At 37.7% G+C, this 13618-nt stretch overlaps 1 protein-coding gene across 1 annotated transcript; it reads left to right on the forward strand.

Moving 5' to 3' along the window:
* Positions 1-1115: 1115 nt before the first annotated feature.
* Positions 1116-13401, forward strand: LOC142367127 (class I histocompatibility antigen, F10 alpha chain-like). The gene is made up of 12 exons (XM_075449068.1): positions 1116-1314; positions 4866-5138; positions 5312-5602; positions 6415-6699; positions 7609-7725; positions 8440-8466; positions 9270-9302; positions 9961-9996; positions 10091-10123; positions 10505-10540; positions 11343-11381; positions 11622-13401. The coding sequence occupies exons 1-12, from the start codon at positions 1260-1262 to the stop codon at positions 11690-11692; spliced, it is 1296 nt and encodes a 431-aa protein (XP_075305183.1). The 5' UTR covers positions 1116-1259; the 3' UTR covers positions 11693-13401.
* Positions 13402-13618: the final 217 nt, after the last annotated feature.

Below are 13618 nucleotides of genomic sequence, written 5' to 3' on the forward strand. Positions count from 1 at the left end.
CAAAAACCCAGTTGTTATGTGATAAGTGAGTGTTCGTAGATTGTGCTATAACCCTATTTGAAAGATTAACATACTGGAATAAACTCTCGTGGGCATTTTACGAAGTTAATGAGAATAGTCCTAACTTTTTGTGATAAAAACTGTGTAATATGTGTTCAAAAATATTTTACTCTCTTCACTTTGTCTAATAATCGATGATTAAAACTTCAGAAATTAAAGCAGATAACATAAATTGAGAAATTTTACTTGATGAGGAGACTTATTAAAGTCAAAACATCCGATAATGAAACTATGAACTAAAGTCAGGCATGTGATGCGTTTACGAATCCTTGTTTATTTGTATTTTCCAAAGTTTGCCCTAAAATTCTACGCTTGCTGCTAACCTATTATAAAAGGGCCACAATTTTATGTAGTCTGAAAAGATTAAAGTGTTTTGATTCGAAAAAGTTTATATACATCCAGGTACTTATTCGTTTATTTTTTTGCATAAAATGCGTAAACTATTAAAACTGTTTGCACAAGAAGTAATTGATCAGCTCATTTTATTTTTTGCACAAAATTACATTTCAAGGGTATAGTTATTGACTGAGACGCAGCATAAAATACATTTAAAAAAGCTCTTCCTGACAAATTAACATGTTGGTGTTTATTTTTGCCGTTTGAGATGAGAATAGATTCATTGAAAAAGGACTGAGTAAAATGCTGTGTAAATACAGAGTAGACGAATTTCTTCAAGTATTGAGGGTTTCCTTTTTTGATTTTATCAGAAAGTCCCAGCAGGTAGGTATATAGGCTTAAAATCGGAAGATGATGGGTGAAATTAAGCTAATTCGTGCCTACAGTTTGTATTTTGTACCTACGGAAGAGTATTAGGGCCAGACATAACAAAAAATAATAATATTTTGCCTGTCGAGATTAATAAACGACATTTCGACTTTATTCTCGACATGTCGACATTAATCTCGACAGGCAAAATATTATTATTTTTTCTTATGCCTGGCCCTAATACTCTTCCGTATATACTCACTTCTGCAAGATTTTGGCAAGACTGAAAATATCAAATAAAAAAAGCACCTCTCTTCTGTAACTCAGGGAGGCGACTCTAGTGTGTACGAGCAAACCTGAATGCGTTTCTGTAGAAGGAAGTACCCACAGTCTGCTGCTCGCTGCTCGTCGCGGGCTCACGGTGAAAAACTACGGTCCAAACAGCTGGATAAAACGGGATTTAAGAAGAAAAGACGCTTTGATTTGGCTTCACAATGTTCATCCTCACCGTTTTTGTCCTTTTGGGGACAGGATTTACGGTGAATTGCGGTAAGTTACCATATTTTTGTCACGCCGACTTGAGTCGGACAAAAGCGAAAGTAAGATTGTGACGTCGTTAAAATTAATACTTCTGTACAATATGTTTATGTGATTTATTAACCTACATGGTCGGTTAAGTAACGTTCACTTATTCCATGTTGGACTGGTTAATAAAAAGATAATAATGTGGATACTCTAAAGCTAAAGTGAAATATAAACTGCTGGGTTTTTGTTAAGGTCTGATACATAAGCCTGAAAAATAATGCAAATGATTAGGCAAGGCATGGCAAGGCAAGTTTATTTGTATAGCACAATTCAACCACAGGGCGATTCAAAGTGCTTTACAGATACATTAAAACAGTAGAAATAAAAAGCATGATTTAAATTTTAAACAAAAAAGAAAGAAATAAGAACGATTAATCTGTGAAAAACATCAGATTGCCTTGATAAAATAGAAAAGTGTGTAATAAATGTAGATTAGCCAGGGTTGTGGCAGTTTTATTTTTTTTATTTGTAAAAGTGAGATAAGACATATATGCACTCTATAGCTAACTTTAACATAGTTTTAAAGAATCTATTCAACTTGCATCCAGTTCTCTGAACTACCTGTAATGCCCTGATATGAAGTAACAAACTCATTTACAGAGAGGTTTCAGTAAACAACAAAAGGTGGATGGTATGTCATGTGGATGGACAACATTTCCAGCATATTTCAGCAATGATCAGTGCTGCCGTGAACAAACACTGACTGTGAAACTTTATTACTTCCTGAGTCTGTTGGCAGCTTCGTTCACACAGTTGAGAGATTGAAAATAGAGGCCTGCGCCTGTCATATTTGGTCCCGCTCCCGATCCTTCACGTGGGGCACAGGAGCGCATTAGATGGCACTCAGAACATTTTGGCACTTATCAGAAGAAGCAAAGGGCAGCTGATTTCCCTCTGCGTCTTACACGAGCGAGAATGACATGCAAATATCTGATTTTAGAACTTTTGACTTTTTAACAGTGAATGTACCTCTCTTTAAAGGGATACAAGGTAGTTTAGCGGCAGTATAGCGATCTCTATTGGTCAAACTGAAATTCTACACTGTCGTAAAAATCCCCACCTGTACACACCCACTAACTAAACATCGTGGCGAATGCTGCCGTTGTGTTATTTAGTCAGTACAGTTAGGTCATCTGATTCACAAGTGTAGACTGCCCACGTAAGATACTATAATCAGAGATTTTCTGTAGAGAGAACTCAAGATAATATGCTATAATATTGTTGCTGGAGGAAGTGGCCGGGGACAGCTCGTCTGGGTTTCTCTGCTCAGGCTGCTGTCCCCGCGACCCGACCCCCGGACAAGCGGCACATAATGGATGTATGGATGGACTGTTGCTGATCTTGAATGGGATTCTTCCCTCATCATGGTGTATTCGTGGAGTGATTCCTTTGTATTAGCAGACACTTACAAAAGTTACATCTTAGACAGATGTGCGCAGGCACTACCAACACACGCCGCAATAAACGCAGACTAGCTCTACACTATTCCGATTACAATCACAAATGAATCAATTTTCATTTGTAGATAACAATTCTTGTTCGGATCAAAACGCTATTCTTATTCTAATCAGGTCAGTCCGTGTATTTCTGAAGCTAGGCTACTACTCGAACTCAAGAGGAATTAGAGCACCGTCATCACCTGTCTCTTCACGATCTAAAACGCAGGTCACTATGGTAGATGAACAAGATCACGCTTGGAGAAATTTCACAAAGATGGGAAGTGCCAACATCGAACGTTTCATATTCAGTCTGTGAAAGGCAGAATATGAAACGCTTGGTGTTGGCTCTTCAACGCAAGCGAACACATAGCCTACAACTACAGCTAGCATACAGTACCTAGCTAAGTGCCGTAAACACAAACGACTCTTCTCGCGCATCACGACACTTCAGAAGCGGGTCGCTCCTGCCGAAGTTACATATGGGATTTTCAGCATACAGACCCCTGTTGGGAGCGAGACAGGCTTCATTCGCTTACCATTGACTTGTTTAACCTTTGTTAAACTCCTGAAGGCTATAATTTTAGGTGAAAATGCTACCTAGTGCCCCTTTAAACCAGCACTTACTTCAGAAGCATGGTGTGCTTCACTAGAACTAGAGGAGCTCTGCTCTTCTGCCATGATCGGAGAGCAGAACGGAAGAGTCTTAACACGGAAGAGCAGAACGGAAGAGTCTTAACACGGAAGAGCAGGGGTGTAGCACGAAATTTGGGGCCCCAGGAACAACCACAACCACAACCCCCCCCCCCATTAACTCATCGCAACAGAAAAGGCATTACAACATTGAAGTGGGGATGCTTAGTAGCTCTGCTTACAGATAGCATACAGATATAAGCATGCAATCTATTTGATATGACAGAACAGACGTAGTTTTTTAAAATGATAAAATGTCCTAATCTTTCACATTACCAGTTGTATAATGAAATGTGTCATATTTATAGATGTTAAAAATCACTTCATCACTAGGTATAAATAAATATCATTCATATTTGTTTAGAATCCATAATCTTGTTTTAGCAGTGTTTCTCAACCTTTTTAAGTCGAGGCACCCTGAAACGTAGGCCTGCTTAAGATTACATTAGCTAAAATAGGCTCACCTTCTCTCAAGTTGACACCACTTGCAGCTGCTGCGGCAGGGGCCCCCCTGTAGGCTGGACCCTGTGAATCAGTCTGACTTTTCCCCCCTGTTCGACGCCACTACGGAAGAGCAGAACGGAATGGGAAACCTATGCGAGATTAGACACATCCGCAAATGTAGACATTTCATTTTTTTTATAAATAGGCCACCAAATAAAATATCCAGTACAATGTAGGCCTACTGTATAGCCTATGTGATAGACATAAATGAATAACATAGCTTTTATATTAAACATGTTTTTATTTAGCGGGACTGCAGCTTATCACCGCTCCCGCAATGAGCTTTCAAAATGTGTCCCGCGCCGCACTGCTTTGCGTTGAGTGCATGGCTCTATTAGAAAATTCCTCTGATTCTGATTCCACTTTATTTTATGTGGCTCTTTTCACATGATGTTGTGCATCACAGCCTAATTATTTGTAGCTTTTAAAACGAGAGAATATATGTTTAATTTCTTAAGCAAACAGAGTTCAGCTCATGAGTTCCAGCATCTTTTCCAGGCAGATTTACAGATTTTCTTTGGGTTTCATACAAGAGAATTGAATGTTTAAACCCAAAAGAAGTGGTGTGAAGTTTAGTTTTTGACACAATCTTTAGATGTTTGCTGGGAACATGACGGATACATTAAACATTTGGTTTGACTCACAGATTTAACATTGACCTTTTTCTAAAAAGAAAGCGGCGTATTAGCCAAACTGAGTAAAAACATTAAATGTGGTTTCTTTTTCATGTATCTGCTTTATCTTGGAATAGGCTCTAATATTTGTTGCGTTATCATTTCATGTGATTATACAGCCTTCTGCAGTTATTAGGAAATTAAAGTATGTTTCTCTATCCATATTTGAAAAAAACTTTTTAAATTATTATTATTATTTTTTTTGTAGAGACACACTCCCTGACTTACATCTACACGGCCTTGTCCAGAGACGTGGGACTTCCAGGCATCAACGAGTTCACTGCCATGGGTCTACTGGACAGCAAGATGATTGACTACTTCGACAGTAAGACACAGAAGAAAGTTGCCAAACAGCAATGGATGCACGATCGACTTGAAGAAGAATACTGGGTAAAAGGCACACAGTCCCGGGTGAGCAAGCAGCAGTGGTTCAAGGTCAACATTGACATCCTGAAGGAGCGAATGCGGCAGAATGATTCAGGTAAACCCAAAGGAATATGAAGAACTAATAATGATATATGAGAGCATGGAATCAGTAAATTTATCTTAAATAAATCTAAAATGATTATTTTCTTGCCTTAGAAACAGTTACTGCTTATTTACTACAGTAAATTAGTTTTCGTTGGAGTGTTCCAATCATGTCTTCTCCTGCAGATACCCATGTTCTTCAGTGGATGCATGGCTGTGAAGGTCAAGTTCAGCCTGACGGCACAATTAAGTTTTTCCGTGGCGTGGACATGTACAGTTATGATGGAAACGACTTCTTGTCTTTTGACGATGCAAACCAAGTTTGGGTTGCTCCGGTGGATGCAGCACAGGAAACTAAGAGGAAGTGGGACGCAGTCGCAGTCCTGAAAGATTACACCAAAGGCTACCTGGAGAAGGAGTGCATTGAATGGATGAGCAAGTTCATGGAGTATGGGCAAAAACAGCTACAGTCCGCATGTATGTATGATGTAAAATCCCTTCTCTTTTATTCTCAGTTTCTCAGTTTTGTAGATTCAGTAATAAATGAATAGTTCCTCAGGTTGTAAAACATTAAGTCAAGCAGCTTAAAGAAAATCATTTATCTGGTTTATGTTGAGGAAAATTATAACTTACATTAGGTGCATGATATTCTGGCCCTTTTTCCCCAAATAAAATCATCAGTCTGGACATCTTCAGGTCAAAAAGTGGGATTAAGTTGTCAAATCCAGTTTTTCAAATGCTCTAGTGAGGGGAGAGCAAAGCTAGTTTCAAACAAACTCAATTAAAGCCCAGTTAAATTCAGTAAAGTCCATTATCTTCATAAGTGATCCGAAAAGAGATTTGAAGTGGACAGAAAGACCAGGGGAATCTTTTATAACTGGAGAGTTTGCACATAATTAGGCTCGAAAGATGTGTACAGATGTCTGTCTGCAGACACGGATGGAGAGGTTTTGAATTGATGCCAAATATAGGAAATTTAGTGTGAGAGCTGCTTCTACAAATGTTTTCATTTATTTATTTGTTCAATATCTTGTTACAGGTGCATATGTTAAGGCCTGTAAGCTACAACTACTTCCTATTAAACTTAAAAAAAAAACTGAAACTTAGTCAAGTCATGAATCGAATTCCACTCAATGTTTAATCTGGATTCTCTTGTAAAACCCGAAGCACAAAGTTGATCAAAGTAGACCCAAATGGTGTCTCATGAAATACTCTTTAATCTCTAATACTCTTTAGCAAATTGTTGAAAAGCTTTCTTGCCCTTATTATTTTGTATTTTCTCTTTCCAGCTGCACCTGATGTGTATCTGTATGCTAAGAATGCCAAACTGGACTCCAACATTGTTTTGACGTGCCTGGCCACAGGCTTCTATCCAAAAGACATCATCATGCGGATCAAAAGAGATGGCCGCGTCCTGACTCGGATGGACGGACTCCATGTCGGTCAAGTTCTTCCAAATGAAGACGACACGTTTCAGAGGAAAGACCATGTGGAGATTTTGAAGACAGACCTGTCCACTTACACCTGTGAGGTCATTCACACACCCTCCAACTTGGATGTGGAGAAAAAATGGGGTAAGACATTTTTAATGAAATTTGAGCAGCACATGCTCTTTGTCCATCAGATATCTGCTTCTCTTGTTTATTCATCTCAGTCTGGAGGTGGAAAGGTTTTTCTTTTCCACTTCCAGAATCCGGTATGTAAGGTGTCAGTGCTGCTAAAAGTGTTTTCAGTTCCATTGTTTGTTTTTTCTGTGAAAAAAACCCCCACTAAGAAAATCATTGTGTAGCAAAGTATTTAAGGCCTTGCTCACACTAGTGCACAGCCTTTCATTCTCTTCATGCAGAAGCACCCAGCATGCGTTGATGATGCATTGATATGGGGTCACTGGAACTACATTGGGTGGTGGTTTGGGCTACAGTCCAACTCTGTGTCCGGTACCCACAACTGCTGTTAGCAACTCATTTTGCATGATGCAGTAAAAGCTTTAAAGTGCGTGATCTCTGTGATTAGAAACAGGTAAAAAGGTTAATCTAAAAGGTTAGATTAGTGGGTGTTAGTGGCTTCACTCAGCGACTGGCGAATTGTTAATGGCGGACAGCAGTCTTACCACAAAAGAAACATTATTTAAACAAGAATTGTTTTTTAACAGTAAGCAGACTTGAACTTATGGTTAAGAATTTGTTTTGGGGCCTCACAGTACCTGTTGTGATACTTTTGTAAATTAATGTATTTTGTAGGATATCTCTAAATTACACCAGTGGTTATTGCTGCATCTTGTTGTGATTGTGTCCATGTAATTTGAATAAAAATGTCATCGAGATTTTAACCAGCCTGGTGCCAAACTGAAGAAAAGAAACCAAGCAGAAGATCGTGGTTTTCACCTGCACAAATGAACTTCTTAGCAATTAGACATGGGAATTACAGACAGGTGTCCTGAAAGTGAAGTGAACATAAACTAATTAGAATTTTCTCTGTTTTAGATCACAAACTTCCTGATGGTTCAGGGGGAATCATTGGTGCAGCAGCAGGCGTATTATTGCTTGTTGTCTGTGCTGGTGTCGGTGTGCTGGTGTTTCTGTATAAAAAAGGCATACTTGGTAAGTGGGGAAAAAAAAGAATATATATATACATATATATGTATATAAATGCATCTGTAATGTTTAAAGTCCATGATGAAAGGTGCTGTAATTCAGAAATTGACTACACCTCAGCTAAGGAGTCTTTTCTGTTGTCTCATCATTGTTTATCAGGAACCATTGTCTGTATTACTTTATTATGGATCTCATGAGCTGCTCAAAGGTCACGTTGAGCATTACTTTCATTATGTGGCAGAGTGGTTTGGATCCTTTAATCATTGAACAGCAAAGTAGTTATTTAGCTGCAGTTGTCATCTTCTGGTTCTAATGCAAACACAACAGAAAAATTTATTTTTTTAATTTTTGGACAGAAGAGAACAAACAGCATATTTCCTTCTCTCAGATAGGTTTTATATTTAAATTTTTTCATGAATCTTCTATTAATGCACGTCAGCATTATAACTGATTGTTTGAGGTTGGTGACTATTCACACTAAGTTATGGATTATTTTACAAACTGTTAAGTCTTAAAAAGAAGGATTTAAGTCATATTTTCACCTTGTGATTATTATTTTAAACTAGTGTTCAAGTGTTGTAGATAACAGGCATCAGATTCTCTTTAAACCAAATCAGTCCTCAAACTTTGTATTCTGAAGATCAGCAAGTTTAGCCACTACTCAGATTTAGACTATAAATTGACACCATCTGTAATCAGTGACATGATCTGTATTTACAGGATCAAGCAGAAGCTCAGACAGCAAAGGTAATGCTTTATTTTTCTTAAATCAAATCAGTGTGATGTTTATAGGTTTTCTTATGTACAACTGGGTGTTATTCTTTATTTTTCTTACACCCACTGAATCCTGTTACAAGGCCAAAAACAATATTGGGTAAAAAAGATGTATCGAATGTAGATTCATGTAGATGAAAAATGTAGATTTCCCAGCGTTATGTTCCTGTCACCTCAGTCTGTTAGTGCTGCTGTCCTGCAAGACAGCTGGCGTAAAGAACCTTGTGTTAGGAAAGAGTGTTGTAGCGTTCCTTTGGATCTTGGAAATTTCAAGAGTTTTCTTTCTTTTTGAGGTGACTAAATAAAGGGATTATATGTTTACGTGTATGCATTTGGCCGACGCTTTTATCCAAAGCGACTTACAAATGAGGATATAACGATGCAGCGAACATCCTCATTGTTCCGCCAGCTCAGCACACTGTTTTTCTGTCCGTGAGAATTTCTTTTATAACGTAAAGACACCAACAGATTCCTACAACTGCGGTATTCAAACAATTTTCGAGTGTACAAATAATGCGCCTTCAGTGTTAATGTGTGAGTGCTGTGTTTTGCTGGGGGCTTTGTGCAGGTGCATAATTTGGGAAATTTTACACTAACTTCCGTGGAAGATACTTAATACTAAATGCAATTTATAATTTAAAACAAAAAAAGCTGATTTGTCATCTCTAAAGACACTTCTGCCCAGGCAGTAACATTTCTACAGTAAACTTCAGACTATGGCAAAATGATTGAAATGATTCTCTTCAGTCTTTGTTTTACCTTTGTCTTCTTCACAGCTGCCCCTCTTGCTGTAATCACTTCCACTGGTGGTGAGTATGTTATTTATCTGCTAAGGATTTTGTGAAGTTACAAATAATTTCACTGATTCTGGGTGCATTATAGATATTCACATTTCTATTATGAAAACAAGGACTTCTTACGAGCAGTCTTTATGCAGTCCTGTGAACACATGAGCAAACATAATGTCAGCTTGAAGTTTAAAGTAAAAGATTTATGGTCTGCTTAAACCAAATTTAAATGGGGCTGGAAAAAATGGTAAAAGTAAGTGTTGTTATGTACTAAATAATTGTTTTATCTATGACATGCCAAAAAGGATTTAATTCTAGGATAATATTCCACTGACAGGGTGCAGTTCTGAAGATACCCAAGGATATTTATGTTGTTAATGATCACACACATGAAAGAAAAGCATTGAGATGTCATGTTTGAGGAGTTTGAAACAGCGAACAAACAACAAAAATGATCAAGGCGATTGGTTTACTGTGTGACTTATACTGCAGCTCTAAATCCAGTGTTAATAGGAAAGAAAGGTTTTGTGGGAGTATACAGTGTAAAAATAATCGTGTTTTTAGTATTAGTTGTTTAAAAATATTCTCTCACACGCAAGGTGTCAGTGGGGTCAAAATGTGTACAAACATGTACAGAAAGTCTATGTAACAATTAGTCTTAATATTTCTCTGTGTGCAGGAGATATTTCCAACGTGATCACACCTCTCATCAAAGGTTAGTCTTTCCCGCGCTTCATTCATGTCAACTAACTCATATTAACTAGTCGTAGCAGATAACTATATTAACAAGTGTCTTTTGGTGTGTGCAGGCGCTGCCCCTGACACCTCATCTAGCAACGGCAGTAAGTATTTTTCAACTGGTTGGATATATATGAAAGTAAGCACTCATTTCCTTTTGTGTTAACAGTTACAGTCGTCCAATAACTAGAAGGTTGGTAGTTTGATTCCCACTCTCGCCACTCAAAAAGATTGGTGAAACTAACAACTGGAGGGGTGTCAGTCCACCTCCTTGTCTCGGCCGAGGTGCCCTTGAGCAAGGCACCGTGCCCCCATGCTTCCCGGGCGCTGTGAATAGCTGCCCACCGCCCACCAGTGTATGACATCTGTCTGAGTGTGTGACCCTGTGCATGAGCATGAGTGTGTCAACAGGTGCAAACCCAGAGGACAAATTTCGTGTTTCTGCATGACAATAAATCTGATCTTAATCTTAATCTTATGTGTAGGTAAGGCCAGCGATGACCTGACTGTACCCCTTAAAGGTAAGTGTTTTCCTCTGAAGATTTCACAGTGATGTTGCAAGCTAAACTATGTGGTACGGTTTTATTTTGTGGAGCAGTGACATATAAAAAGTTGCATCATTTAATTCTTCAAGGCATTGTTATTGATCTGTAGTCAAACGGAGTGTGATGATACACTTTGAATCCCGCAATATGAAGCAGGATTAGTGGCTTAGAGAGAAACCTTCAGCTTCAACTTTTGGCTTTCAGTATCACAAAGCTGGTAAACTTCTTATCTGGGTGTATCAGCATGTGAGTAAATGCTGGAAACCTTTCAGATAAGAGATTAACGCATATAAAACCACCAGATCCGGACATTGATACATGGACACATGGACTAAGAGGCGTGCTCATGAGATGTGCCGGCAGAAGGGAGCGCTTATGTAGCCTAAAACAGATGAAACGGCTTGTTCCTGCTGACTTTTAAAGATTTGGAAGTAACATTATTTTTTATTCTAAAAACCGTCCCTGGAAAATAAAAGATTGCCTCACCATTTATTTATTGCATAAGTGCAACATTTGATTTGCACACAAATCCGGAGTCAGAAAACCTGTGTTGAATTACTGAGTTTGATAAGTAGAATCATTTTAAAGCTTAGCGAGACCTCCATTGTAAGGTTTAACGAAGCCAGATAACTGCACCCCCCGCATGTGTTGAACCAGCTTCTCAGTGCAGGGCCCTGGTATGCCTATAGTTGATAAATAAGCTTGAAGCTTTGCACAAAGCACAGGCTGTATATACATTTTAACACACAAAAGCTAAACCTGAGTCTTTCTTTCACAGGGTCCAATCTATCGGTCGAAAGCGATTCTGGTGTCTCCAGTAAGTACCTTTTAAGCCTTATTTAAATGCTTTCCACAGATTGTTGCCACAGATTATTATTGTTTCAAATAATAATAATAATCAATAATCATGTAAATCTACATGTAGAACTTGCTTTGTATTATTTTGTAATCTGTGTTAAGTTTAATGGAAGGAGATTGATGAACAAACCAGAGCCGAAAAGCTTTTTGCTAGTATTCATTTCGTAAATATGAAATAACACTGCTGTTAAATCCGCAGGCAATGAAAACCAGGTTTCTGCATCAAGTAGGGCGACTACTCCCGAGGACGACAACCAACAAGTCGTTTAGGAGAACTAGATATACCAGTAAAGAAAACATATGAACAGCAAGGTGTGGGAACTAAAGAATGTGAACAATAAATACAAACAGGGTTATTTTAAGACTACGTCACTGAAAACGGATTGATCAGCCAAAAACAATGTGGTTCTTTGTGTTCCCGTGTTTTTAAAAGTTGAAACTCAAAGTCATAGTGAAATTTGTATTCCTTGATCAGAGGGAAACTATAGATATAATATGATATAAATAATCTGGTGTATTTTCAGTGTTTTCCTCAGTCCCAGCTGTAAATAAAAATGTCCAGATGTTAATTCCTCAATTCAGAGCTTTGAAAGTCCCGATGAATGGAACAATGTGCATTTATTTTAGAGATGGTTGGTGGTGGTTTAACTCAGAACCTGACTCTGAAATTCTGGACTAGGCAAAAAAGTGAGAACTGAGGAGAAATTGGCCAACAAACTGAAAATGTTTTTCATTGGACATTACGCTTTGGAAACCTTTAAGGTGAAACACATGTCAGAGCTTGTAAAGATAACTTTAAAAAAAGAGAGAAAATGCATGAAGAGAATGTAGAATGAGATTGCATCAAGAATAAGTAAGGAAAATAAGTAAAGTAAAGTAATAATTAAGGGGAATTTTTATTTTGGACACTTAATAAAACTAATTGCAGTTAATATACAACAAATAACTGCATTGATGTATTAGTACTTTCATTATTAGTACTGCTGTAAATACATTATTAATTAGTAAGCTCATAGAATTAGTTTGCAGCACAAGAAACTTTAATGATTTCTTTAACCACTTTAACCACTTTTTCTTTAAAACTTTAACCATTTCTCCCAAATGGTTTATATTCTAGGTTTTTATTTTATGCTAGTGTTTTTGTTTTATTCCATTGGGCTTTAACATTGATGCTTTTAATATAATGAATTGTACTTTTGCTCTCGTCGTGACAAAATTGTTAAATCTTGTAATAGAGTGAAATATTTCTGCTGTATTTCTTCAGTATTTTCTGTTTTTTTTGCTTCTTCCGTGTTTTCTAAGTCTTCCTCACTTGCACTGTGAGACAGTTGTGAAGAATATGAAATATTTGCAGCTATTGTCTAAAATGTTTTAAATCCTGAAACTACAATTGCCTAAAGCTGGGCATACACTGTGCGATTTTTGGCCCGATGTCGACAAGATTTTCACTCGTGCGACTATTTTGGAGATCGGGCCGAGTTTTGGCTCAATCGTGCGTCTCGCATGGTGTAGTATACATGGGGTAACGACAAACGATTAAGCCCTCCCGACCACCTCACAATCGATCGGATGAAAATCAAACTTGTTTGAAATCCTGGTCGCCCCTCGTGAGGCTCTCGCACAGTTGAAGCAGTTGCACGAGCCGATTTACCTCATCCTGTCACAGTGTACAGTGTATGCCCAGCTTAACAACCGATGTGGATATTTTTTTTATAGTACTTCATCTTTACCTATTAAAATGTTTTATCTCTTTTGTTTGATTGTAATGTTTAACAATGGGGAATTGTAAAATAAACAAATTACTTTCAGATTAAAAAAAGGGTGATCCATGCTTTCTTTCTCAATAATTTCACAGTAACAAGGTGTTCTTAGCAGTGTTTTTTTTCTTTTCTTTTAATATTTTTTAGGCAAGAAAAACAATTTGTTGAGTTTGTAGAGTGAAATATGTCTTTGAGCTTTAATAAAAAGTAAGAAAATTGTCCTAGAATAATTTTTTTTAACTCCACAAAACGATCACCATCTGTCATAGAAACAGTAAGATAAGGTTAAAGGATAAGACCGGTTTTTTGACATTGGGCCCTTGATTTCACATTATAACATGATGTTCTACTCACCCCTGCTTGTTGTTGAACATTTGGAGCTGTTCCGAAGATATTCGCGAGGCGTCTGGCTGCTCTCTTGAGATATTCGGCCATT

Source organism: Odontesthes bonariensis, chromosome 18 (genome assembly GCF_027942865.1).
Source record: "Odontesthes bonariensis isolate fOdoBon6 chromosome 18, fOdoBon6.hap1, whole genome shotgun sequence".
Taxonomy (NCBI): domain Eukaryota; kingdom Metazoa; phylum Chordata; class Actinopteri; order Atheriniformes; family Atherinopsidae; genus Odontesthes; species Odontesthes bonariensis.